Source organism: Actinia tenebrosa, unplaced genomic scaffold (genome assembly GCF_029948245.1).
Source record: "Actinia tenebrosa isolate PJP-AT-01 unplaced genomic scaffold, QUT_ActTen_1.0 PGA_scaffold2__45_contigs__length_23673736, whole genome shotgun sequence".
NCBI classification, from domain to species: Eukaryota; Metazoa; Cnidaria; class Anthozoa; order Actiniaria; family Actiniidae; genus Actinia; species Actinia tenebrosa.
This window is the reverse complement of record NW_028292579.1, coordinates 421,489-448,073: the sequence shown is the minus strand read 5'-3', so window position 1 is coordinate 448,073 and position 26,585 is coordinate 421,489. Positions and strand designations below refer to the sequence as shown.

General features: G+C 38.3%; 4 protein-coding genes across 9 annotated transcripts in view; 2 read left to right on the top strand and 2 right to left on the bottom strand.

The window, feature by feature from the left end:
• The first annotated feature begins 462 nt into the window (after nucleotides 1-462).
• Nucleotides 463-1,271, top strand: LOC116292561 (histone H4). Its single transcript, XM_031699905.2, has one exon. The coding sequence runs from the start codon at nucleotides 507-509 to the stop codon at nucleotides 816-818; it is 312 nt and encodes a 103-aa protein (XP_031555765.1). The 5' UTR covers nucleotides 463-506; the 3' UTR covers nucleotides 819-1,271.
• LOC116292552 (uncharacterized) lies at nucleotides 1,268-6,027 on the bottom strand. 3 transcript variants are annotated; one of them, XM_089034306.1, is made up of 4 exons: nucleotides 5,048-6,025; nucleotides 4,221-4,397; nucleotides 3,367-3,499; nucleotides 1,705-1,822 (listed from the first exon to the last, which is right to left on the bottom strand). In XM_089034306.1, exons 1-4 carry the CDS (start codon nucleotides 5,777-5,779, stop codon nucleotides 1,815-1,817), a joined length of 1,050 nt encoding a protein of 349 aa, XP_088890432.1. In that variant the 5' UTR covers nucleotides 5,780-6,025; the 3' UTR covers nucleotides 1,705-1,814. The 3 variants fall into 3 exon arrangements, with proteins under 3 accessions (XP_031555753.2, XP_088890432.1, XP_031555754.2); XM_031699893.2 differs by lacking the exon at nucleotides 3,367-3,499 and having other exon boundaries at nucleotides 1,268-1,822; nucleotides 5,048-6,015; XM_031699894.2 differs by lacking the exon at nucleotides 1,705-1,822 and having other exon boundaries at nucleotides 2,689-3,499; nucleotides 5,048-6,027.
• Nucleotides 6,028-9,200: 3,173 nt separating this feature from the next.
• On the top strand, nucleotides 9,201-15,513 carry LOC116292554 (uncharacterized). 2 transcript variants are annotated; one of them, XM_031699898.2, is made up of 5 exons: nucleotides 9,201-9,329; nucleotides 9,929-10,122; nucleotides 11,247-11,898; nucleotides 12,613-12,798; nucleotides 14,161-15,513. In XM_031699898.2, exons 3-5 carry the CDS (start codon nucleotides 11,332-11,334, stop codon nucleotides 14,659-14,661), a joined length of 1,254 nt encoding a protein of 417 aa, XP_031555758.1. In that variant the 5' UTR covers nucleotides 9,201-9,329; nucleotides 9,929-10,122; nucleotides 11,247-11,331; the 3' UTR covers nucleotides 14,662-15,513. The 2 variants fall into 2 exon arrangements, with proteins under 2 accessions (XP_031555758.1, XP_031555759.1); XM_031699899.2 differs by lacking the exon at nucleotides 9,929-10,122 and having other exon boundaries at nucleotides 9,239-9,329.
• A 766-nt stretch (nucleotides 15,514-16,279) lies between these two features.
• Nucleotides 16,280-26,585, bottom strand: part of LOC116292563 (cyclic nucleotide-binding domain-containing protein 1-like) — a 19,689-nt gene continuing 9,383 nt past the window's right edge. For all 3 annotated transcript variants that reach the window (XM_089034452.1, XM_089034453.1, XM_089034451.1), the window contains 9 exons: nucleotides 25,755-25,927; nucleotides 24,823-24,884; nucleotides 24,362-24,437; nucleotides 23,771-23,903; nucleotides 22,723-22,832; nucleotides 21,580-21,730; nucleotides 20,589-20,656; nucleotides 20,135-20,194; nucleotides 16,280-18,382 (listed from right to left, as the gene is read on the bottom strand). In XM_089034452.1, the coding sequence (XP_088890578.1) occupies nucleotides 18,284-18,382; nucleotides 20,135-20,194; nucleotides 20,589-20,656; nucleotides 21,580-21,730; nucleotides 22,723-22,832; nucleotides 23,771-23,903; nucleotides 24,362-24,437; nucleotides 24,823-24,884; nucleotides 25,755-25,927 (932 nt within the window). In that variant the 3' untranslated portion in view covers nucleotides 16,280-18,283. The remainder of the gene's footprint in view (nucleotides 18,383-20,134; nucleotides 20,195-20,588; nucleotides 20,657-21,579; nucleotides 21,731-22,722; nucleotides 22,833-23,770; nucleotides 23,904-24,361; nucleotides 24,438-24,822; nucleotides 24,885-25,754; nucleotides 25,928-26,585) is intronic.

Here is a 26,585-nt window from a genome sequence, read left to right as displayed (position 1 = left end):
CAAAAAACCTTCTATTTCGATTTTTATATCAGCCGCGCTTTACTCTCATTGGTTTAAATAAATTCGTGTCCCGATTGGACAACAACGTCGAATCTCCAATATGATTGGCTACCGTTCGATCCCGGCATTACTCAAAGCTTGTAAAACTTTGAAGCTCTCGATATTTTGTGCCAAAATTTACCTAAATAAAATTACTCCAATTCGATTTTAACACTACGAATAGATTTATCAAAAGGTTGTGAACGAATATTGTAAAAATTAAGGGTTAATGTTGAAAATGTCGTGAGAAAATCAACAAAGAAATCTTGGTATTTCAAATTCGATCAAAAGTTTGGATCGAAATATATGTTAATTAGACACGCGATATATTACTAATTGAAGTTATTTTAGACCAATCAAAATTAAATTTGACGTGCTTTCGAGTTGGTTCGGTTGAGTGTTTCCTATAAATACTGCGAGTTCATATTCGAACTTTATTCTTGTTCAGAATTCAACTATAATTCAAAATGTCTGGTCGCGGTAAAGGAGGAAAAGGTCTAGGAAAAGGAGGCGCCAAGCGTCATCGTAAGATCCTTCGGGACAACATCCAGGGTATCACCAAGCCCGCTATTCGTCGTCTTGCTCGTCGTGGTGGAGTCAAGAGAATCTCTGGTCTGATCTACGAAGAGACCCGTGGTGTCCTCAAGGTTTTCCTTGAGAATGTCATCCGTGATGCCGTCACCTACACCGAGCACGCCAAGAGAAAGACCGTCACAGCCATGGACGTTGTCTACGCTCTAAAACGCCAAGGACGTACCCTGTACGGATTTGGTGGTTAGATGAGTTAACCAACTCGTTTACAACAAAACAACGGCTCTTTTAGGAGCCACCACATGATAAAAAGGTTTTGATCAAATGCTTCCCAAATGACTAAACCATATATACACAATAAAGAATATTAATATACCATTTATTCATCCCTAATAAATATATTATAACGATATCATAATCTTTATATAAAATGTCAAAAAGTAGTTCTCAATTTTTTCGCATGATAATAAGTATTAACTAAATAAGTATCAAATACAGTAGATCATAAGTTTAGCTCCAATTTTATTTATATTTATTCCATATTTATTTCAAGATCTCAGAACCAGCACTTTTAATCTATAGAAGAAAAAATTAGGTTTTGTTTATGAGAAGTACAGTTAATAGATATTTAATTATAAGATACCACAGATGTGAAAAATTGGAGGCATCCCTATTAAAAGTTCGAGTTTAGCAATCCTTAATTTAATGCAATTTCAACATATTTTCCTTCATCATTTTCTTCAAGGCACTGATCACTTTCATCACTGCTTTTCATGATAACCTCTCCACTTGTTTCCCTTATTATTTTCCTTTTCATCTCCCAATTATGCCATATCGTGACTATAACTGAATCTAGGACAAGTATTCCAAGATGTATAATGATCATCGGAAGAGCCATAATTCCCTGTTCTGCGCCAGTGAAAGGAAGTAGTGCAACTACTGTAACAGCTACAGTGAGAGACTTTTGGCTAGCGAGAATTACAAGACACTTTACAGCAGGTTTTTCGATGCAAAGAAGGAGAGAGACAGCCAAGATTAAGCCCATGAAGACTAAATGTAAGAATAGTCCCCAACCCAAAATAGCAAATATTCCACCGATTGTAACATCATTGAAGGCTCCTTGTTGACTTGACACACTTACTTTCAACCAGGGAACCATGATCAGTAAAGTGATACTTAAGATCTTTAGTGTGTTGCTGAACTTCTTCACAAATGGCTTGACCTTAGGTATGTACCTCATTCCTTTACCAACCTAGAAATAAATAAATCTTAACGACATGCCTTTCCCAAGATACAAAACAAGCAAGTTATACCATGCAATAATATTGTTCTTTGCAGGCCTGTAGCCACTATTGAGGCAAGAGAGGCAATTGCCTTGGTAAATTATAAAAATAACTTGCCATCGCTAATCACTGCCGCAAAGTACAGCAGCTGTGGCACAGCTTGACAGTGTCGAACTGAAAGCATATGAAGGTGCCTCTGGCAGCCGCTATAGTGTCACAAATGTCCCTCAAAACTATGGAAATTGCATATCCTATGGTTTCAATTTCAAAGATCTTTTTTCCAGTTTCCATGCTCAAATAATTGCAAATGATCCACCACTAACATCAGTCTTATAGACACCCCACTAACATCAGTCTTATAGACACCCCACCCCTTTTAAGAATTTCAAAATTGTGTGACCCTCCCCTTTACTTTATGACTAGTCCCTTAGCAAAAGATTTTTCATTTTTAACCAAAAAGCCTAGCAAGCAGTTAACATAAATGTAACTTTTCATTGGCTTTGAACCATGCCATAATCAGCAATGTTGCAGTTTGTGCTTTCATGAAACGTACTGCATACAATATGCCTAGTCTACTTCTTTTTGCATGCAATAGTTGCATTGTGTGCTTGAGAAAAATTTGGTATGTTGGATGATATAGCACTATTTGTTTGTGCCGAGAAATGATTGTTAAATTGAATATTCAAGGACTCAAAAACAATTTTTCAAGGAATAATGAGCTGAGTTACTACGATTTCGATGATGTTTTATAAAAATGTGAACTCACACAAAAACATGACTGGCTTGCTAATTCATGTCTAATGAATATAAAATTTATTTAATATAACACCTGCTTAATTTTTAATTATATTAGACTTGATATACATTGTGACCATTTTATGGCCTATATAACTTTGAAGAGCTTTAGAAAAGCATGAATTTTAAATTAACATTGGTTATCAAAAACTTTTGAGCAACATAGAACAATGGAGTTACCGACCATTATTCAGTATAAATTAAGTATGAATTGCAAAAGTATGAATTGAAGGAGTTTTCAAGGAGTTTGAGCAGAAATTCTTAACTTCAAGAGCTTACTAATATTAAATTAGACGTGTACCTCTTAACTAGACAGTTGAAACATGTATAGCAATGCCATTTTCATTAACAATTTTGGTCTTTGAAAGTTCCTCTCTGTTTGTCCTAACTTCTTTATTGCGTGCAATATTCTGCTCAGTTCTGTTATGCCAGTACGTTACAATAAAAGCATCAACAACAAGTATTTCTAAATGTATTATGACTATCGGCAGTGTCAGAAGCCCTTGAAATGCTCCATCAAATGGCAGTAACGATAGCACTGTCACAGCTACAATAAGAGATTTCTGACTTGAAAGAATCACAAACGCTTTAGTTTCTGCTTGCTCAAGCCTCAATAACACAGAACACCCATAATTGATGATCAAAAATCCTAGATGTAAGGCAAGTCCATAGGCCAATATGGCAAATGCACCAGCTATATTGATGTCTTTAAAGGCACCGTGGTGGCTGGATAGGCTGACTTTCATCCATGGAATCATGATCAGAAGAGTTACACTGATACATTTTAAGATGTTGGTGTTTTGCTTGACAAAATATCGGACATGAGGGATGAACCTCAGAGCTTTCCCAACCTAATGGTTAAGGAGTAGAATATGCAGTTTAAAAATTTGCACCAACCCCCTCCCCTCCCCATCCCCTCCCCCTCCCCCCAGGCATAACAACATTAAAATACATAAAAAATTGTTAATTTAGCAAAAGTCCCATGATCCCTTGGGAGAAGGGAGTATGAGGAAGAAGACAGTTAAAAAGCATATCGTTTTCAAATGCATTTCTATCAAGATTCAACAATTCAGTGTATTATTGAAATTTTAATTTCCATTTTGCTTTGAAGCTTGCATTAATGAAAAGGACTTTGCGAATTTGAATTCTGGGCTCGGATTAAAAGCTTATTCAATTCTTCACGGATTCGTGCAAAGTTGAAATTATTTCCACAATAGTAGCAACAATTTTAAAGTTATTTGATTGGTGTGATGTTCTGTCCAAAAAATCCTTTCACAAATGAACATTTTGATGTCTTGAGGCAAAGACCAGGATTCAAATTTACAACATTCATTATATTAATGCAAGCTTCAAAGCAAGATGGAAATCTAACTTTAAATAATGAACTGAATCTTTGAGCCTTGATAAGAACCCCCCGTCAGGGGGGTATGGATAATTTTTGGAACTACATAATAGAGAACTAACAAGAAACTATACTGAATCTGGGAATCAAATGCAGGTCACATTGGTGAGATGCAGCTCATTAGCCCCATACACCAACATGCTTTCCTTTCATAAAAATATCAAACTTACCAACAGAGGTACAAGCACTGTAAGAATGAGCTTGATTAAAAGCTGTACAATATCAATTTTGACCCCTTCGAATGACATAAGCCATTTTATCATCAGTGGAACAGTAAAAACAGCCATAAGGTTACAGATTACTGTCGTCATGAGAGCTAATGCTGCATTTCCTCCAGCTTGTCCTACCTAGAGAATCAAAACAATGACTAAGTTACACTTCAGGGGCGAAGGCAAGGGGGCAAAGTACACCAGGGCCTTCCCCCTTCATTGCAACAATGGTGACTATTTAGAATAATTTATACAGTAAATCTAAGTTTTTTTAAAATTTATTTAAGAGTGAAAGGTAATGTTGTTTTTTTCATTCCTGAACCCCCCTTCCATACCCCCTCCCATCCCCCACCCCCCACCCCCAGGAAATCCTGGCTATGCCCCTACACTTGAAATAGGTTGCAGTTGAGATACTTATGAATGAATGGGAATTATCACTGAGGAACCACTTGACCCGTGAAACAAAATCTAAAATTCTATATTTAATATAAAACAATTTCTTATTAGCATCCATTGTTAACGGCACCAACATGGCCGCCATCCTTTTGTCTTTTAGCTCTCTTGGGAATGCTTGCAACCCATCAACAATTATTGTTAAGTCGAGGAGACTTTTGGCAAAATAAAAAGGTTTGGCCCTCCACAAAAATTCAATTTGTTGCTGATGAAACCTTCCCTCTGAAGCCCGACCACTCTCCCCCTAGACCCCAAAATAAACAACGTAACTTCCCTTTATCCCTTTTAGTTTGACTGCCCACTTTTGAAATGAGAATGACATACAATGCACTCACCAGAACTACTCCTGCGGATATGGTACAAGGCACTATAAAGTACATCTGTATTCCAGTCCTAAAGGCCTCTGGCCCCAAAACAGAATGAACAGTTTTCTCTACATGAGAATCATTCATTTTTTCTCGAGTAGAATTCATCGTTCCATTTTGACCATTTGAAAAGTCCTTCTCAACACGACCTCCAAAGGGTAAGAGTTCAGTCAATTTAACGCCAATCAGAGGAGTCAAGAACATTATTATAATAATCTGAAGAAGCAGGGCTTTATAAGCACGAAAGGCATCTTTGATCTCTCCAGTGCGAAGCTTGATCCCGCTATGTAGGAAAAGGCCAACAATGCAAATATAATGAGTAGGATACTTGCTGAGAAAAACTCCCGGAGCTGGAACTAAAATGCCAAAAAACACTAGAAATATAAGTCCTATAGGAAGATAATTCTTGAATAAGAAGTTTAATGCCCTCTTGTACAGAGGAACCTTTGGTAAAGTAACAGAAACTTCTTGTTCTTCCTCAAGATCATTTGTTAAAATATCGCTATCAGACGCCATCTTGGATTGTGAAATAGCAAAGGGATCCCACATATATAGGTTGATATCAACACAATAGACGTCACTTTCGGTAATAGCAGTTTTTTGATGTCTTGTTGAATCTTGGAGGTTGTTTTGATCTCTTGTTTTCTGGTTTGATGTCATAGAAATAGTCAAATACAATAGTTTGAGGACATATTTTGACATGTTTTGACTTAACACCCACTAGTTGCCCCTCAGTCAACTGCTTGTTTTCCCCCAGTCAGTGCAAAGTAAATCACAGGAGGCCTATTTAAAAGCCCATGAGATAATAGGTCATGTTTGACATTCTTAAAGTTTAGACTTGATTGAAAAACACTTTGAACTTCCACGTACCTTCACTGGAACATACAATTATTCTGCACGAAACCAAGGCTAATACTGAGCAACAGAGAACTTGAAACATTTTCTGATTCTGGAGAGCCTCGGTATCATGCTAGAATTTTAATATCTCGAACGTGGCCTATTTTTTGTTGCCTTGTCGCAACATCTATAAAAAGTGTCTCTGCAAAATAAAGTGAAAGGAGAACTGAACAATATTTACTCTTTGTGAGACTCAAGTCATTAATGAGCTCTAGTATAAACCTAGCTAGTATGTGTAATTTCAAAAATTATCCATACCCACCCCCCCCCCCCCCCTTCAGGACAGAGGAATTGAGGAATTTGTAATTTCCAAGGGGTAGGGGGTCAGAGAATGAACAATATTACAAAGTTTGTATGGAAGAAGATTGGAATTTCTTGGGGGTGGGGGTCTTTAAAAAAATCCATCCTGGGGGGTATGGATAATTTCTGGAACTACACAGCTATAACCCACTGGTCTATCACAAATCCTGTGCACTGATTGGATGAGTATACTAGCAGTCTATTAGGGATACACCAGTAGTAGTGAAAATAATTGCTTGTTTTGAAAACCAAAACAACACAAAAAATATATTATTTCAACCTCATATCACGTTTCATATCCATTTATTTGGCCGATACTAAGGTAGGTTTATGCTAAAACAAATATAACTCCCACCCTCATGGTCTACGAGTCACTAGCCTATTCGACCTTCAGCCTCATTAACCATTGACTTCAAAGACCATTCGGGCTGTAGGTCTATATTTTAATCAACATATGAGTAGTACAGTGTCTGTAGGGCTGTAAATTATGGGCCTTTAGTCTCAGTTACAAAAACACTGATTACTTTATAAAAGATTTGAATTTTAGTAGCCCAGTGCTTGTATTAATACCAAATCTAGTCAGTGGATGAGTGACCATGAACTTCTGGTCCTCAAACACCAATGTTTTTTCATTTTCACAAAATTGTCTTCCAGACACATTGAGTTTGGGTGTATCAGAAGTAGGATGGCTTGGAAAATATGATAGTAACATTGAAGAAATATGTTTTGCAATTCCCAGACAGGCAGAAAGTCCAGTAGATCTAATCCCACCAACTGTAATCCAGTTTCTCTGTGGTAGAGATTCAATCTGGTAGTCTTTGTGCTCAGTCGCTGGTCTTAGGCCAGCATAGGTGCCAATGACTTTATGTTCTCTCAGCCCAGGAACGATGTAATATGCTCTTTCAACAAGCGTGTCTATAACTTTTTCATCTATTTTAGCCTCATTACGATCAGATTGATCTTCAGCAGTTGGTCCAACCACTATGTTCCCATAGACAGAAGGAAATACAAGGATTCCTTTCGTTCTTTCTGTTGGAACAGGGAAAATGATAGAGTTCAGAAGATTTTGTGCAGACTGATCAAAGACTGCATATTGTCCTTTCCGTGGCTTGATTGCGAAGGGTGAAGGACGGTTAATTTCTTCAACGATATCCCCAAACAAGCCTGCACAGTTGATGACAAGCTTGGCTTCAATCAATCCCTGACTGGTTGACAGCTCCCAGAATCCTTCTGGCTTCCTCTTCCCCCCCTCTACCTTACATCCCCTTAAAATCTTTCCTCCTTGAGATATCCCCAGTAATGCAAGGGAAACCGAAAATGACCATGGATCAACGATGGCTTCTCTAGGAACAAAAACTGCTCCTAATGCTTCAGGATTCAAAAAAGGCTCTTTGTGACGAACTTCTTCAGCTGATAACATCTTTACATCAGTGACACCAGCTTCGTGTGCATGGTTCACGAGTTCTGGAAGCTTTTCAAGATCTTCCTTCGTCCATGCCACAATCAAAGCACCAGAAATCCTATAAGGAACGTTATTATCTCTAAAGAATCCCTCGTTGAGTTGTGCAGCTGTCTTAATGCAGTCTAGTTCAAGGCTATTCAAAGGAGCATCAAAACCAGTGTGTACAGTGCCACTATTTCCACAACTCGCCCCAGAAAGAATCTCGTCGTTTCGTTCACAGAGAACACAGTTGAAACCTTGAGAAGTGAGCTCCTTAAGAATAGAGCAGCCTACTACACCGCCGCCAACAATCGCTACATCGAACTGTCTTTGCTCAGACATTTTTTTTTTAAATAATTTTTTTCCTGTGTGATTACTGGAAAAAAATGATATCACACTAAGGGTTCTGGGTATTTTCTGCTGTAAGGGATCAGTTTACTAACTTCATTACTTCATTATTGGCAGAACTGTCTTTTTCCTTCGTAACTTTCCAACTTAATTTATGACAATTTTCTAATCTATTCTAGTTTTAAAGCTGAAATATTCAGAAATTTCGAAATCAGCCCTCTTGTACCCTTTTTTACTAATACCCTCCCCCCCCCCCCCTCCCACACACTATGAACCCTATAAAACACACTTTTCCATCCGCATCACTCCCCCTGGTACTATTTGGCCAACCCCTGATATTTTTTTACTTAATTTTCAACGCAGATTTCAGCTTATTAGTAACACTACTGCATCCTATTTCTCTCTGGTGCATTTCATGCAAAACCGATCGAAAGCCTTTGTAGTATCATCGTTGACATATTGCATACTGTTGCATATATATGACACTATTATTTTTTTCAATGACTCTAAATGACACTAGTAAGACTATCACATCCTATTACTCTACGGTACATGTACCATGGAAACTGATCGAAAGCATTGGAACGTATACTGTAGCACATAATTGGCTTCTCAGCAGCACGCAGTCGCGGCATAGTTAACAGAGAGTAAGTGTACGTACATGGAACACTTAAGCTCTGCTGCGATACCTCTCCATCCAAGAAAAGCAACTAAAAGTAACTAAAAGTTTAATATTTTCCTATCAAATGCAATGTCCATCCCTCCCGCTGTAAAAATCAAATATGCGAGTTAAGCGTTGTGTGCATAGAATATTGATGGTAGTGGTAGAGTGAAAAGTGTCTCCAATTAGTGGGAAAACACTAGAATCATCACTTATCACTTTTATTACTTTAAATGTTTGAAAAATTAAACGACATGAAAAATCAAATAAGGTCAATTTACGTGCGAAAAAATAATGGGACTGCATGTTTGCATACATTATATTTATAATATTATAGTGACACTTCGCCATTGCTATTATAGTTATAATCCCGCCTACTTTCCACGTTGACTACAAATTCAAAGCTTATTCCTTGGTCGCAAGCAGAAGCCAATCTTTTTTCAGCTGTATTGGTTGCTTAGAAACCCTTCGTCATTGGCAGAAATGTGGCAGTCACTTTTACCAAATGAAAATGCAAATCTTCAGCGTATTTTTATCCTAAGCAAGAACAAAAATCCCAATATTTATCAAGGGTTTACTTCAGGCTACTCACAGACATTTCTCAGGTAAGATAAAACAAAATAACAAAGTCGACAGTTTTTTTAAAAACTTAAAAATCAGTCAACTTAGTTAGCAAAATGAAAACCGAATGAGTTCCTTGTATTGAGACTTTTTTTCTTGAGTCTGGAAAAAATCTTTGATTGAAATAGGTTTTTTTAACCGCTTTAATACCTCGTCCGTACTAAATAGAATAAGGTTTTCCTGAACTATTTAGAAGTTGGGATTATGACTATTTTTTTAAAGTTTTATAGTTTAGTCATTGATAATTTTTTAGAGGCGTTTCGCGATGTAGACTTTTGAGCCATTTTCCCGAATCTTTTAGTCTTTCTTACAACGACTATAGTTCATGTTAATGTTGGTGCTAGTGTTTCTCTGTTTTAACCAATAACCAAAGAGTACTAATTCTTAAAATAAGGTTCTGTATGAAGGTGAAGAAAAGTTTAACTTGATACAGTCTTGATACGGTCTTTAGTACGCTATCACGCAACATGAAAAAACATTGAAAAAAAAATATTGAAATATCTTTAGCAAGGAAAAGCTGTGGCCTTCATTGTATAGCTTGCTTTTCATTTTCGAGAATATAGATAAATTTACTTTTTTTCAGGTTAAGAAATAACGAAATTGCATGGAAAACTTTAACCGGAAAGTCTCTCTTGAAGATCAACAACTCACTATAAAGAGCTAAAGAAAACCTACAGGGGCTGAAAACGCTCACAGACAAGAAAAAGAAAAGAAAAATCCAGCGGAGAAACGCAATTTTTATTTCAAAGAAGAAAAAATACAAGAAATATCAAAGAAGTAAGAATATGAGTAGAAAGTAAAAGATCAATTAAAAAACTCATTAGCGGCTCACTGCAAGACACTGAGTCGGTCGGTAACCAAATAACATGTAATATGATTTCAAAAGTTAATAATTGTATTTGCATTCTTTACTTTTAAGGTTTTTAAAAACTGTCAGTAATGTAAAATACTCGCAATATAGAGAGAAAACCCAGAATGAAAACTAAATATATATTATACAGAAATTTCGGCGTATAGTTTCAGTGTTGCGTGTAGAATTGAGGACACGAATTCACTTCAACTAATTTGCAGCTTACTTCAGAGTTCAAATATTTTAGAATGGTAAAGAAAGAAAGAAAGAAAGAAAGAAAGAAAGAAAGAAAGAAAGAAGAAAGAAAGAAGAAAGAAAGAAAGAAAGAAAGAAAGAAAGAAAGAAAGAAAGAAAGAAAGAAAGAAAGAAAGAAAGAAAGAGAGAGAGAGAGAGAGAGAGAGAGAGAGAGAAAGAAAGGAAGGAAGGAAGGAAGGAAAGAAGGAAAGAAAGAAGAAAGAAAGAGAGAAAGAAAAAAAAAAAAGAAAAGAAAAAAGAAGAAAGAATAACAAGAAAGGAAAAGAGGAAACTTAGTATTATTAGATCTTACTGACAAGCGGATTTCATTCTATTTGACTACTTTTTGTTCACACGCCTGCCTCCCACACAAAATCCTTTCATTCCAAAGTTTGCGCAGTTGTTCGTATTTTGGGCAGCCTATACCTAGCTGAACTAATGTAACGCATACAACAAGATAAATACAATATATGCCATCTAAAATTAAATTTAAAAAGACTGCCTAAACTTATAGGGCAAAAAAAAGAATTTTTGGAAAAAAATATCCCTTACGAAAAGATGTGTAGAAATTAATTTTGTCGATAATTATGCTAACATATTTGATATAAATTTATCCAAGTTACATAGTTTTTCACCTTGATTGAGTTAGCTCTTTATCTAAAGTTTCTTATAGGCTACTTTTAAGTCAATGTTTGAGCAAGAAAACACGATTTGCATGATAGTAGGATGGTATTCTAGTGTTTACATAGTAATACTAGCATTGTTGAGTGACCAAAAAAGAATTTAACTCCTTCATGTTTCATATTCTTTCTCGTAGGGTGAGTTGTTGGCGAGAAGCAAAAGTGGAAGAATAAGGCTAGAGAAACTGAACTATTCAACGACGAACGTACTTCCTATTTGTGATGAACGAGGGAGAAAATTCAAGATTGATGATGCAGAGAAAATTAAGTAGTAAACACTACGAAATGGCTGCCCAACACGAACCAACAGAGAATCAAAACGACTGCAAATTTCTCTCGAATCCCAAGGAATGTGTCCAATCTTTTGCCAAGAAAGCTTTGAAGTTTTTCGACATTTATTTGTTGTTTTTTGGGATGATATTCATCATAGCTCTTGGCGTTCATTGGACATCTAGTGGGCTACTCCTCGGGAAGTTCCAATTTCGCCACATCTGTATCGTACTGATATTTCTCATCTTTGGCGTACAACTTAAATCTGACGACATTTATTTGGCTTCAAAATCCTACAAGGGTTTGATCTGGAGCATGGCGGCAATTCTTTTTGTTACACCAGCTCTTGGGATACAAATTACGAAGACCATTCATTTCGCAACTTTATCGGATGAAAATATTACGACTGAGCACTCACTCGTACAGGCCAATGTCTCGGCAATAGGACCCACCGAGTTTGCACTTGGTTTACAGATATTTTTTGCTGTTCCTTCGTCTTTCACTACGGGAGTTATTTTGGTAAGTAGTTTTAAAGCTGTTTGCTCAACTTAATGAACGTTTTGGCAACTAAGGGCGAGGTGAAGTCAATTAATGCTAAGAATGTATGTTGGAAAATTGGGGAATCCAGACCAAGAGTATGTGAGTAAACATAATATCAGTAATTTGAAGTTATAATCTATAATTTTTAGAAATAAGGAACTTCGTTTCAATAAATTGCGCGTCTAATGTAATTTTTAGGGTTTTGAATTCTCAGCTAGTACGTCAAGCTACGTCATTTATTTCCTTTAATAAATTATTAATGTCTTCCCATTCTGCTCTGCTCTGCTCTGCTCTGTCTCTTCTCTTCTCTTCTCTTCTCTTCTCTTCTCTTCTCTTCTCTTCTCTTCTCTTCTGTTCTCTTCTCTTCTGTTCTCTTCTGTTCTGTTCTGTTCTGTTCTCTTCTGTTCTGTTCTGTTCTGTTCTGTTCTGTTCTGTTCTGTTCTGTTCTGTTCTGTTCTGTTCTGTTCTGTTCTGTTCTGTTCTGTTCTGTTCTGTTCTGTTCTGATCTGTTCTGTTCTGTTGTCTTCATTTCCATTCTCTGTCCATTCGTCTCCTTTACTTTATCTTTCTTTTCTCTCTTCCGTCTCTTAGCTTCAAACTTCAATCTCTCCAGCTAAATCTTAGCTTCAATCAATATAATACAATAAAACACTATTGTCCTAATACTAACTGTATATGCATTTTACATATCAGGCTGTCATCGCAGGTGGTAACCTACCCTTTGGTCTCTCAGTGATGCTGATCACAAACACCGTGGGCATATTTTCCGTCCCACCATTTTTAAAGTGGATGACGTCAATCGATAGTGCTGACGTCAGTATCAAGGGGTTCGCAATGCTGATGGGAATGTTCTTGCTGACTGTTATATTACCAGCAATGGTAAGAGTATTGGCCAATCCAAGGTTGCGCGGAAAACTGGTAATGAGTAGGACGCTTACTGAATGATGGGTCTGTCTAAGGGGACGCCATTTGTTTTTTTCGTTTTGCAGGTTTTAGCAACCCAGAGCCTGCGTTTCTTTGGGCCTGCGGCGAAGAACTAGAGCTCTGGCATAATCCATTTTTTGGCGTTCTGTTTACTCCCGACAAAATCAAAATCAAAATTAGAAATCGGGAACATATTTTATCATTTTTGGCAAGTCTTTGAACGCATGCGCTATTATACCAGAAGTCCAAGAAATCCTGGTCTCAAAAACTGATGATTATGCCAGAGCCCTCATTCTTCACCGCAGGCCAGAAGAAACGCAGGCTCTGGGTCTGAAGTCTTAGTTTTTGAATCGAGTCATATTGACTTTGGTTTTCGGTCTGTTTTGCTTATTAGCGTTACGCGATGTTAAAAGGGGCGTGCCTAAAACATTCTCATCATTCAATGTGCATGCTACTCGTCAAAAGGTTTCCGCGCATCTCGGAAAGACCAATAAATTAGCATTATGTTTATGATAATTTATAGGGTTTGGATAGTTATCTCGCAACTAACTCTTACTTTATTTTGTGAAGACCCTGTTGTGGACGTGGTTTTCACAGCCAATTGAAATATATCCTATCCACTAAAATCAATGACACACGCACGCCGTGCCTTGAGAAGCCATTTAAGTGTTGTCATTCCATACCTTAACTAATCACTGGGTCTATACGCCGAATCGAAATATGACGACCAATTTGAATACACCTATTGTTTTGGACCGACCAGTCTCGTGTTCACGTGTAGACATAGTGAGCGTTGAACAATAGTTATTCAAATTGGTCGCCATATTTTCGATTTGGTGTATGGGGAAGCCATTCTAGTGTTCTCTGTCCCTGTATTGGCATCATTCCGTTCCCAGTGCCTCTGAATGATACAGGGCGGTGGGAGTGATGATAATTATGGCGTATGCTAACTGGATTAACTATAGCCAAACCCTGTTAACACAGATGGACACACACGCATGGGAAACCTTACAGAAAATGTCTGTATTTTTAGCGCATGTTTGGAAAACTGTGCGTGCTAAAAACAAGGCGCACCTAAGCCAATTTGATGTCCTTTAAGCTTGGGTTTCACTAGCGACTGATGCAAGAAGACAACTCCAGACTAGTATATTTTCTTACTAAGAAAAGAAGCGACGCAAGCGCAAGAGAATAGATTTTGTTTTTCTTGCGTTTACCGGCTTGCGCTTGTGAGAAGCATGTTTCAAAGCGTACCAACAACACACACCAAACTCTCACTAACTCCAATATAGTAGTTACGAAGGTGCAATGATCTTGTAGGTAGGCAAGGCAATCCGTGTCATCCCCAAAGTACCAGACCACATCGACGCGCATCCTAGAATCCTTCGTTACGTCATCCTCGTTTTGTTCATCCTATCAACATGGCCGATGGTCAGTAAGGCTCAAGCAGACGACAAATATGGCAACATCGTAGCCATGAATACCATGGCGATACTCGGATTCACTACTATCATGCACGTGATCTTCCTTCTCTTGAATTGGGTTTTCTGTGCTATTCTCAATCTGGAGCTGTCAATCAAGAAGACAGTGGTGATCCTGGGTAGTCACAAGGCTGTTGCGTTTGCATTGACTGTTATCGGGTTTCTACCCGATTCTGCGGGATCGCGGGATCTGATGGGACTTGCTTGTGTAATAGCCTACCTCGTGGTTCTGGCTATTGATTCGTTGATCGTTTCGAAGCTGGCGACAGTCGAGGAAGATCCAATTGAACATTTATTCACCGAGAAGGAGATTTATAGAAAGCTGTCCATGGGAGAATAAAGAAACGCCTTGGGTACCCTGTGTTCATACCCATTACACCCTCCCCTCCCCCACAAAAAACGAAAACAAAAATAATAAGAATGTTCAAGGGAAGGGAGCGATGAAAGATTTAACTTTGCATTTATTTTGGTCGAAAATTTAGGGTAAAATTATATTATTTTTTAATGAGACACTCGAGCGTCTACTGGGTTAAGACCCGTTTACACTAGCGATTTTTTTACGATTTTTTTACGATTTTTTAACAATTTTGTCCATAATAAATAATGGTAAAGAACTTACTTGTAAAGTTTTTTTCAGGATACCAAGATTTTCCTAGACGAATGTTTCTTTTGAAGGATGAGACAAAAGATTTCATATTTCCGAAAATTGCCACAAAAATTTCAGCAAAAATCGCCAGTGTAAACGGGGCTTTAGGAATTTAAAACGTTTTAATCTAGTGTGGGTAAAGCTCCATAAACCTACTCGCAAGGCATAAACTGAGAAGCCTACTTCGACGAGTGATACGGCGTCCATCTTCCCAGGGTGCGAGACAAAACAAAAATGACGGAAAATATATAAAGTTTCGCGCATTTGTCTTTCTTTATGGGTAAAGGTGATCGATGAGCCGTCTTAACTCTAATTGTTGTATTCTCTTGTGGTGAGCTGTTAATATCGTCAATGACGACAAATACTGTAACGAAGCTTTATTTGCACCCTGGACGCCCCAAAATGCCTTGGATCCAAGATACCCGCCGCATGGTCGAAGTAGTCTATCCAATGTCAGGGCGGACATACCGTGTGTTAGGGAAACGGATAAAGAGAAAACAAATCCTCAACAAAAATTATGAATGAATAAAAAATATTCTCACAGAATTCTGTACTGCGATTGACGAAAATGCGTTTAAATTTTGGGTATGTAATCTAAGGTTTATAATATGAAATAGCTGTTATAAAGAGGACACAGCACGCACGCGCACTTTCAGTGACGTCATTCTTATCTAAAATAACGGTTATTGTAATTTGTATTTTATAAAAGAATTATAAAACTTGCATGCTGTGCTCTGTGCTGTGTGGAGTTATAAGCACTAGGGGATTGGCATAACACACGAGAAGTGTCAGAAGCACTCCGCTACGCGTCATGCTTCTCCTAACACTTCTCTCGTTTTCTGCCAATCCCCGCGTGCTTTATGACTGCACACAGCACGCGCGCGCGTTTTCTATTTCTTCGATAAATTTCTTGTGATCGCTGCCTTATTGCTTCGTCGGAGGCATTTCTTCGGCCGAGAACATTACGTCACGGACACACAATGAAAGTTATCTCGGCGTAAATAGACCTTTTTATTCATACGGAGGCCATCTTGAATTATGCGATGGCGAGTGGCCAAACATGTAGAACATTTATGAAGCATAGCGTAGTAGGGGTTATGTTTTCGAATAATCTGGAGTCTTGGTGTTTCGCATATTATTCCAACTACTAGCAAATTTAATTGCTTTTAAGATGTGCTTCTCATTGAAAAGAGTAAAGTTATATGCAAAGATAGCCAGACAGCTGTGCGGTCTACAATTTTTTTAAATATTCGCCCCATCGGCATCCCATAATGTCTTATTTGTAACAATGTAATTCAAGATGGCCGACGTATCAGTCAAAATGTAATTTATTGACGCATCATAATACAGCCTCCGTCTATGCAGTTGCATCCTCTACGAAGCTTAAGGACGCATCCTATACTAGACTTAAAAACATTCCGCTAATATCACCAATCGAAAACAAAATTTTATAATTCAAATATTTAAAGCTTTAAGTGAATAAAAAGTGATATGATAAGCTAAGTATTTTCAATGGAATATCCCTGCACGAAAAGCCGAGAGAAAAGGTTAGGCGTTTTGCATTGGAATTCTTGTTAAGGCCTGCGTTTTTATGGCGACATTATAAAATAACTGTTATTAATCTCCCGTTCTGATTGGTTGGAAGCGCGTGCTTTATGAGAGCACACAGCACGCGCGCGCACTTTCAGTTGCATCATTCCTATCTAAAATAACGGTTATAGTAATTTGTATTTTATAACAAATAAAAAACTTGCTTGCTGTGCTGTGTGCAGCTATAAAGCACTTGGGGATTGGCGGATCACTCGAGAAGTGTCCAGAAGCACTCCGCTACGCGTCTCTCGTGTTCCGCCAGCCCCCGCGTGCTTTATAACTGCACACTGCACACGCGCGCCTTTTCTGTTTCTTCATTGCGTAACCGCTAAGTACTCGAGAGCTGTCAGGATGCAAGGGAAATGCCCTCTAATAAAACGCGCTTTACTTATGTTGTTCAGCTGTCTAATATAGTTCCTTTTCTTATCTGGTAAATACCAAATAAGAAAACCTCTTGGAGCGTGCACTGGGTAGCCCAATATGCTGGTATGCTGGTGCTTATTTAACACTTAACCTTACTTTGGAACATTTTAGGTGTATTTTTCTTTACCTTTATGACTTAAGACCCATCTGCACAGGTCTAACCTCGTTTAAGAGTAAAACATTCACGAAAGTCCAGCTGTAATGTAAAGAATGTGCAAGTTAAACTACACCAATGTTTTGAAATCCCACACACTTTTAATGCTATCTGCAAATAGCTGATTTAAACGAGGCTAAGCCTGTGCAGATGAGTCTGTGGTATTCAAAGACAGTGGTATGCATCGAATGCGAAAAATGTTGTATTGCGCGATAACATTCTCGATATTTCACTCGATATTGTTACCTCCACACATCAATGCAGAAAGGAGAATTCCAAGAAACACTCCCATAAAACGGATTCAAAAAGGAAGGTTAATTGAGTAATGTGCCAGTATCTCTTGTCTTTCTAGCTTATACAGAGGTATTTGACGCAAATTAAGGCTATTTTGTTGCGCAACACAAGGAAATTTTGTTTGCTCGACTGTAAAAAACGCGCAGTATAGGAAAAAAAAAAAAGATTGGGAAAATAAATTAATATAAAAACTATGAATTTTCCTAAATTTTGGATTTAATGAAAAACAATTACAACTTACTTACGTAACCTTAAATTAGGGGTTTTGGCTTCTTCGCAGAGAAGGAAGAAATAAAAGATTTATTTTCAATGAATCGATTAAAAAGACAATATTATTGTCAGTATTGTGTGTTGCTTACCAGGGACCCTTTTAAAATGGATAGTGCTTTCACAGGTTTATATGCATTGTTATTTTAGCGCTTTAGAGAGTAAGATGAACTGAAGGAAAAAAGGAAGGAAGGAAGGAGAGAAAGGAAGGCAGACAGACTGAAAAAAGAAAGGAAAAAGTGTGAAAGGAAAAGAAGAGGGAAGAAACAAAGGAAGAAAGAAAGGAAGGAAGGAAGGAAACAAGGAAGGAAGGAAGGAAGGAAGGAAGGAAGGAAGGAAGGAAGGAAGGAAGGAAGGAAAAAGAAAGAAAGTGAAAATTTTACAAGTTTTATGTTACGTGAAGTCCAAAACGTGCTGAGTAATATAGGCAAGCGTCACAGCCTATAACGTACCCCTAGCGCACGGTTCACCCATATTATATATATATAAATTTACGTTAAAGTTGACCTTTTTAAGAAACGTTGTTTTCAAGATCGCCCTGAAAGTTACCCTCCTCTGAACCTGTACCACCTCAATCAGAAGAGATTCTCACAATTCCTCTACTTCGCTAGGCGTTGGATTCCTTGACCACTTGCTGTAGCCCGGCTGGATCGCTCGAAAGTATAACACATCTGATATGACTTTATTCTGGTAATAAACATATAAACATCATTTGGCTATAATTAGTAGACTACTATTTCTCATACTCATTAATAATTCATGAGCAAACCAACCAATCAATGGGCTATTTTTGGGTCACATGATGTTACTTGAAACCTGGTAAAGTGCTGTGAAAGGAATGCATTCAGTCTGTAGTAACTGGAACAAAATTAATTCAGTCCTAGGACTGAATTAATTTTGTTCCAGTTACTCCAAGTCGAATAATAATGAGTATGAGAAGTCATATAATGTATAGCAGGAGTAAGGAGGTCAGTATACTTCTATTTCAGAAAACGTTGAATACCGATACCCTCCTTAGTTACCGTTGGGAGCCGAGTGGTTTTAGACCCGATAAAACACGATCTGCGAGTTTATTAAACGGCTTAAAAAACTCATGATGTATGTTCTCATATTGTACCAATTCTTTACGAAATGTCCCTCAAGCTTAATATATTATCTAGAATATCTCAGAATTCAAAACTCTGACTGCAAAAAATGAATCATAAATTGCTTAAATCTCTTTATGTCCTGAGAAAATAAAGGAAAATTGCCTTGTAATCCTTGTAGTAATCTTTAAAACAGATACTGCTGTGTAGTTGTTCGTGGGGCAAGATTTTAATTCCACTGGGAAAACTGCTGCAACGGTGATTGGTTCACTATTGTCTCATTCGGACCAAGAGAATATTGTCTTACTTCATATTCTCTTGGTGGGAACCAATAGTTAACTCCCTCTATTAACTCCCCTCTATTAACAATGTTTAAATGCACTATTCAGTATGCAACAGTATGTATTCTGTATTCAAAATTGTTTTGAAAATAGCTGTATACATGACCCATATGTATAACGACCAAATTTGAATAACTAATCATAATAATAATTCAATAATAACAAATTTTCAATTTATATTGCGCAATAATTAATACTGATGCTAAGATTTTCTATTGCGCATAACTATTATTCCGAAATGACTAGTCTTGTGAAAACTCTTTTATGTTTCCAAGTAGAAAACGCGCCGTTATAGTACTTTTGACGACTTCGGTCTTGAAGTTCACCAAGATTGCACAAACTATTCTGTATGAGTGACGTTGAAGCCAGTAAAATGTTTCAAAAGCCTCACTTCAGATAAATAGATTTTTTTCTTTTAGAAAATCGTAATTTACTCCTTCAGTTTAGAGGCAACTAGTTTTACAAAACTAAACTCCAATTTTCTGAGCCATTTCTGAACAATTTTGAGTAACAAAACACTCGTTTTGGCCCTTTTGACTTCAAACTCACAAAGTCGGTACAAAGTTTATGTAAGATGAATAAATTATCTCTGTGAGTGACGTTGAAGCCAGCAAAATGTTTCAAAAGTTTAAGAGATAAATAGATTTTTTTCTCTTAGAAAATCGGAATCTTCTTCTCCAATTCATAGGAAACTAGTTTTAGAAAACTAAATTCTAATTTTCTGTGGTGTTTTCGAATTATTTTGAGAAACAAAACACACATTTTGGCCCTTTTGACTTGAAGCTCACAAAGTTGAAGTTGAAGCCACTAAAATGTTACAAGAACTCTTTTCAAAAAAAAATTGATGCCATATTTGAACTATTTCAGAAAGAAAACACACATATTGGCACTTTTGACTTAAAGCTCAAGAAGCGTTTGACGGTGAATAAGTTTTGGTTACTTTACGATCAAGAGAAGCTAGCCATAGGGAAATGAGTACCAGATTTCATAATTTTTTTCAAGGACATTCTCACCTTGAAATTACTCCACTCTTTTACTTTCTCTTGTTCAATGTATTCCTTTTCAATTTCCTCCTACAACACCAAGCGTACAACAATCAAACTGAGTGGTCAAAATAAACATTCTGACATTCATTTTCAATTCAGCAACATATACAAGCATGTGAACGAAGGATTTTGTTCTCAAGAGAATGACACGATACGGGGCGGATCCAAAGGTGGTAATACTTTCACTCGTTTCACTTGAAGCTCTCAAATTTTATTTCCGCTTCTTTTGAAACGCCATATTTTACCATTTTCCCGCCTTTGGGTTTTCTATGGTATTGGCGCGAGTTACCCTGTATTTCAAAGTCAAGTTCCTTTTTAAAACTGTGCATCTGCAAAATATTTCTCCCAAACAAATAAGGCGTGATGGTTTTGTTCTAAATTCTATGTACGTGGGTTTATTCAAACATGAATTCTACGATACCTCTGTCGTACTTGTCTCCATTTCAGAGTACGACTGAACCAACAGTGACTTGGTCACTTCATCTAAATCTGTTATCAAAATAAAACGTCATTTATCACACTATCTCATAGAATAAATGTAATAAATCTCGCGTTCTGATTGGTTGGGAGCGCGTGCTTTATGAGAGCACAAAGCATGCGCGTCCATTTTCAGTTTTTTTTATCCCTATCTAAAATAAAGGTTATCGTAATTTGTACTTCATAAAAGAAATAAAAACTTGCTTGCTGAGCTGTGTGGAGTACTTGGGGATTGGCAGAACAAAGCGCGCGCGTGCGTTTTCTATTTCTTCAATACCACTTACGCCACGTCCACACTTTTTGTTACAAAACGCATGCTTTCAGATGTGCTTTGTCTTTGCGTCCACACTAAAACTACCGAAAACGCATACTTTGAAAGCGCTCTCTCCAGAGTGGAGTCATTTGAAATTAGAGATCTATCATATTAATGTGGACAGCGAAAACAGTGGTTTTAAAAAACGCTGGCGTCGACCACACCGGCACCTCTGTTTTTTCGCATGCGCAGATGATGATATTGTAACATGTACAATCGTATATCTGCGTTTTTTTGAAAACGCTATAAAAACGCGCTCTTGTGGGCACGAAGCTTATGATGCGTTTTCGGAGAGACAAAAACGGAGCATTTGGAAAATGCATTAATTTGTACGAGGCCTTAATCAGCCAGTAATTGCTGCACAAGGCATTGCTATAGGGGTGAAAGACATGCGATAATGTGCGCGCTAATGATTGGTTGGTTTGTAGAGTGCTCTATGCAGTGCTTTGATGCTGCCGCAATATCTGACAAGTAATTGCTAGAAGAATGTTACTGTGAAAACAACAACCATATGGCGCTGTTCTTCATACTTACCATATACATCAAGGGTGGATATTGTACCCATCACTACCACTGAATCAGTAATCACCCCACAAGGCATCACACTATTCTTTATACTTACCATATACATCAAGAGTGGATATTGTACCCATCACTACCATTGAATCAGTAATCACCCCACAAGGCATCACACTATTCTTTATAACTGTTGTCTCTCCAAACGAGTCCCCAGGCCCCAAGCGACCAATAATGACCTGCTTGGTACGTTTTTCCTGGAACGAGAGTCAAGCGTATTGTCCAACCACCAGAGAATGAAATGATAGCAACACAGTTCATAACAACTCCTCAATAAACCTCCTCACCTCGGGTATGACCACGCTATTCCCTTGAGTATCATTTCTTTGTTTAACGGTTGTGTATGTGAAGAAATATGAATAATAGATGGACACAACTCAAACAAAGAATATTATTCTCAAGAGAATGACACGTGGTCTGAAATGGGAAAACATTACGCCCAAGGTACGGAGATCTATTCTATAGACCCTGTCAAAAGATCTGGAATTGGCATTCATCGTGTTGGATTTTGTGGAGGGAAGAAACCTGAGAATCCAAGATCCAACAAACCATGTGATACTGAGTCCGCTATGCTAGCCTTGACTTCAGCCTTTACAGTTCGAGTCCCGCTGGACACTAGAGAAAAACGTTTGCGCATGCGTGCACTTCAGCACGTTTTCTAAGAATTTTGAAGAGTTTGAGTGAGAAAATAAATGTTTGTTTTCTCCAAGTATACAAAAAAGTTCGAGAGTATACTTTTGTCAGACCAAGATACTGTATTAACAAACACAATATGAAAGAATTAGCCTTAACTTTCAAGCATGGACACTAAGTTTTGGCATTTTGTGTAGTCCAATTTATCAGGCATGTTTGAAAGTCAAATTTACTTATGTTTTGACTAATTTGCATACGAATTCGGAGCATGCGCAGACGTTTTTCACTCATGTCGTCCCGCTGTGGCCACTAGCTGAGACTGTATTTGTTCCGATTCCTGATTAGTTCAAACTCAGTTTCTAGACCATGCTTGTAAATAGCCAATTGGTTTGCCTCCTTGCCAGTTGGGATTCTTAACACACTTTATGTTTATTTGATTATTTCTTCATTTCAGTTTTATTTCAGTGTCCCCAATTAGCTGCATAAACTAAATACACCGACACTTAAATAAAGTTATCATTTATTATTATTTATTATTAGGATATCAATGCTTTACCTTCTTTCCGTCAGGAAACGTGTGCGCTACTGTAATCATTCTCTTGAGTGAACAAAACCCTTTCTTAATAAAACCAATGACCTCACACCTGTCGCCTTCCTTAACCAGCACTATCACCCGGAAGAAATGAAAAAACAACCTTTAATATACGTTTTATTGACGGTTTGTTCAGCAGGTAAAATGCGCACTATTAGTAGGAGGTTTGGATAAGTGAAGGCAGTTCACATATTTCAAAAAGAGTGTATTTTATTTTGTTCTTTGTCATCTGTTGTTACTTTTAATCATTTATTACACAACCAGACAAAACGCAACTATTTCTATATTTTAATTAAAAAACTAAGATTCTTAGGGCTTTTAAAAAGAGATAAAGAAAGAAAGGAAAGGAAGTAATAGAAAGAGCAATTGAAAAAATGGAAGGAAGGAAGGAAGGAAGGAAGGAAGGAAGGAAGGAAGGAAGGAACTGAATAGTAAGACGAGGAAATAATAAAACCACACACTTTCATTTTACATGCGACGATTTTTAACGCAAAATTATTGCTAGTTTGTTGCGTTCAAATTTGGACTCTTGCATCGCGACGCGCGCGGCAAAACAAATGGATGACGAAAATATTGTGAGCTTTTGAAGGTCGTTAAAAAATCTTCAACATTGTAAAAAATCGTTACCGCGCGCCATGTTACACGAGAACGATTCTTGCGCCACAATGGTCGTTACGAATCGTCTCGTGTAAATCCTCCGTAATCTGGCACTAGTTCCTCCACTTCTAACCCGGGGGGGGGGGGGGGGGGGGTACTCTACTATATTCGCTATACGGGTACGTGCCGCCAAACAGGGTATGGTTTTCAGCGATTCTACTCTGGGACAGGGTATATAAAATCGCGCTCACTCTGGAACAGGGTATATGAAATCACGCTCTCTCCTCTCTGGAGCAGAGTATCTATTCAGAGGTTCAGAGGGCTCAGCGGCACATCCCTACCCTAAACGGGCAAGAGTACCCCCCCCCCCCCCCCCCCCGGGTCCTAACACCCCTTTCGTACCAACATACAGTACCTTGTCCAGGTGGGAATCTCCTCCATTTAATGAGCCCTGAGACTTTCTTTAACGATAACCTTGGCCAGCTGTGGAATAGTTTACAAGTCTTGGCTAGTGATAGTTTTTGTTCTTCCTCACGTGACTGGATCATCTGGAAAATAATGTATTGTGTTGTGATGAGCTGTGTACTAGAAACCATGTTGTGTAACATGATTTTTAACGGTCATGAGAAACCTGCTCTGCTGTACTGTGCTGTGCTGTGCTCTGCCCTGCCCTACTCTGCCCTGTTCTGTTCTGCTAAGGGATACTCGGCGCCACTCTACTCTGCTCTGCTCTGCTCTGCTCTGCGCTGCTCTGCTCTGCGCTGCTCTGCTCTGCGCTGCTCTGCTCTGCGCTGCTCTGCGCTGTTCTGCTCTGTTCTGCTCAGGGCTACTCTGTGCTACTCTGCTCTGCTATGTGCTGCTCTGCTCTGCTCTGCTTTAAGCTGCTCTGTTCTGGTCTACTCTTTACTACTTTGCTCTGCGCCACCCTGCCCTACTCTACTCTATAGATCTATAAAGATATTCTTCATGTTATTGCAAACATATTCGTATTTTACAAATGACTTACATGTATGACTCTTTCATAATCGTTCGTTGAGATCTTCAAGAATTCACAAGGTTCGAGCGTGATAACTGACAGCACGCTGTTGATTTTCAAACCAAAAATACAAACAATCTATTAGTCTTAACGAGAAAAGAGATACTTAAGACGTGCGACAGAAATCTCAAAAGTATTTTCCTTGTCCAATCACGTATAGGGTGATCCCAACCTCCTTCAGGAAAAAGAAAAGATAAAGACACAAGTAGGATAAGAGCACAGACCATACAAATCCAGACACGGCACGTATCCTCGTGTTTTGACCTCCGTCCACTAAATGTACCACGGTGGCTGATTTAGTATTTTTTTGATTAACGGTCGCCAAACACTGAGACGTCTGGATCTGGAAGGTGTCTAGGTCACAGAAACAGCAAAAGCGTTTTTACCTATGCGTTATTATAAGCCTTTCTTCATTTTTTCTTTTTACTCACCGTGAGTTCGGTTCTCTGCCTTCTATTTTACTGAGAGTCCCAAAACAGTTCCCAACACTAAGCTGAAGACAAATATCAAATAGTAAATGAGTAAATGAATAAAAGATAAGACATACTGTTCAAGACAGCTGAATGGCTTTCGTGCTGGATCATGCTGATGGATAAATAATGGAATAATGGCTTCCACAATTGGAATTTAAAAATTGATTTTTATGAAGGGATAAAAACCGGTAAACCAGGAGAAAAACCGGTAAAACAGGAGAAAACCAACAAGAAACTCTACAGAAACATTACATCGTGGCTGGCGGGACTTAATAAGATAAGATGCAAGACCGCGATAGGTACCAGGTGAGCGATGAACACGCCGCGCAAAGCATGAGTGGACAAAAATGATCGGCCCTAAGCATTTTTGGACCTTGAAAGAACAAGGCAAACATGGCAGTAAAGTGAAATTGTTTTTATTCTTCCTTTCTGTATTTCTGCTACTCGTAGTCACTTATATTTTGGTCCAAAAAAATTAGAAAAATACACAAATGTTGGGTAACAGTAACTTGGGAATGAGGGCCGGCGGCAAAACAGCTAAACGCGCTGTGGTTGGTTGAAATAAATTTCACCGCTCAGCAGGTACTGTTACTTTAAATCGCAAAAATGGTGTCACTCGTTGCAACGGCGCTGTCTCATCACTGTTTGAGTCTTGACTAAACCACATATGTGAGTTGAGTTTGTTTGATTTGTTGTTCTCTCCCTTGCAACGAGGGTTTCTGTCCAGGATTGTCCAGTTGAGTTTTGCATGTCGTAAATATAGAATGTAGTGTAAGTGCGTGTGAAGCAAACCTCACTGAAAAGCCCGTTACAGGGAATGATATTTAAAAATTATAAGATTTTTAAAAGCAATCCTCAAAGGCTTCCTGGTACTGGTAGACTATTGATACCTTTTCCTGGTATTTCAGTTCCTGGTCTTCAAATATTGGTGTTGGGGAGCGAAACTCTCTTGTAGACGAGCTGACAGGTGCTCTTGTAGGCGAGCTGACGGGTGAAATACAGGGCTTAGTCTGGGGTACGACAGAACCCTTTAAAACCATGTGTAATCCAGTATTACCAAACACTAGACAAACAAATAGATTTATTAGAAGGACGGTGGTAAAACAAATCGTTTGTTATCAATTTTTATGATTAAGTGGGGATATGGTGTGATGTGGAGGGTTGGGGTGTGATGTGGTGGGTCGGGGTGTGATGTGGTGGGTCGGGGTGTGATGTGGTGGGTCGGGGTGTGATGTGGTGGGTCGGGGTGTGATGTGGTGGGTTGGGTTGTGGTGGGTCAGGGTGTGGTGTTTAGGGTGTGGTGGGTTGGTGGATCAGGGTGTGGTGGAATGGGTTGTGTTTTAGTGGAGTGTGGTGGGTTGTGGCTTGGTGGGGTGTGGGAGGAGAGAGAAAAACTATATTGTTGCTGTTGTTGCCACAACCTATTTAGATGACAGTAACAGGGCTACGAATAATAGCCCGTCATCAGATGATGTCCAGCCAGCACCAGAAATGGAGCTTGTCCCATCAAATCTTTGCCTTGCTGGTCCGTTTGACCATTGAGCCAGAAATGTATGAAAGGTATGAAAGCTAAAACCAATTTGTCCAGTCACCATGACCACCTGTTAGTTTTAGCAATAAATTGTTTTCCAAATTCCTCTCATAAGCACAAAGCAAGAATTGATTTATGGCCCTTCCCAGTCACACAAATGAAATCATACAATTATTTTCTGTCTCAACAA

What these genes read in the sequence shown, in the direction of transcription:
- LOC116292552 (XM_031699893.2), bottom strand. Translation starts at nt 5,779, where the DNA reads ATGTCAAAATATGTCCTCAAACTATTGTATTTGACTATTTCTATGACA. An exon ending in TATCCGCAGGAGTAGTTCTG is followed by an intron (nt 4,398 to 5,047) that starts GTGAGTGCATTG and finishes TTGATTCTCTAG; the next exon opens with GTAGGACAAGCTGGAGGAAA. An exon ending in CAGTGCTTGTACCTCTGTTG is followed by an intron (nt 1,823 to 4,220) that starts GTAAGTTTGATA and finishes ATTTATTTCTAG; the next exon opens with GTTGGTAAAGGAATGAGGTA.
- LOC116292561 (XM_031699905.2), top strand. Translation starts at nt 507, where the DNA reads ATGTCTGGTCGCGGTAAAGGAGGAAAAGGTCTAGGAAAAGGAGGCGCC.
- LOC116292554 (XM_031699898.2), top strand. Translation starts at nt 11,332, where the DNA reads ATGAACGAGGGAGAAAATTCAAGATTGATGATGCAGAGAAAATTAAGT. An exon ending in TCACTACGGGAGTTATTTTG is followed by an intron (nt 11,899 to 12,612) that starts GTAAGTAGTTTT and finishes TTTACATATCAG; the next exon opens with GCTGTCATCGCAGGTGGTAA. An exon ending in CTGTTATATTACCAGCAATG is followed by an intron (nt 12,799 to 14,160) that starts GTAAGAGTATTG and finishes ATGATCTTGTAG; the next exon opens with GTAGGCAAGGCAATCCGTGT.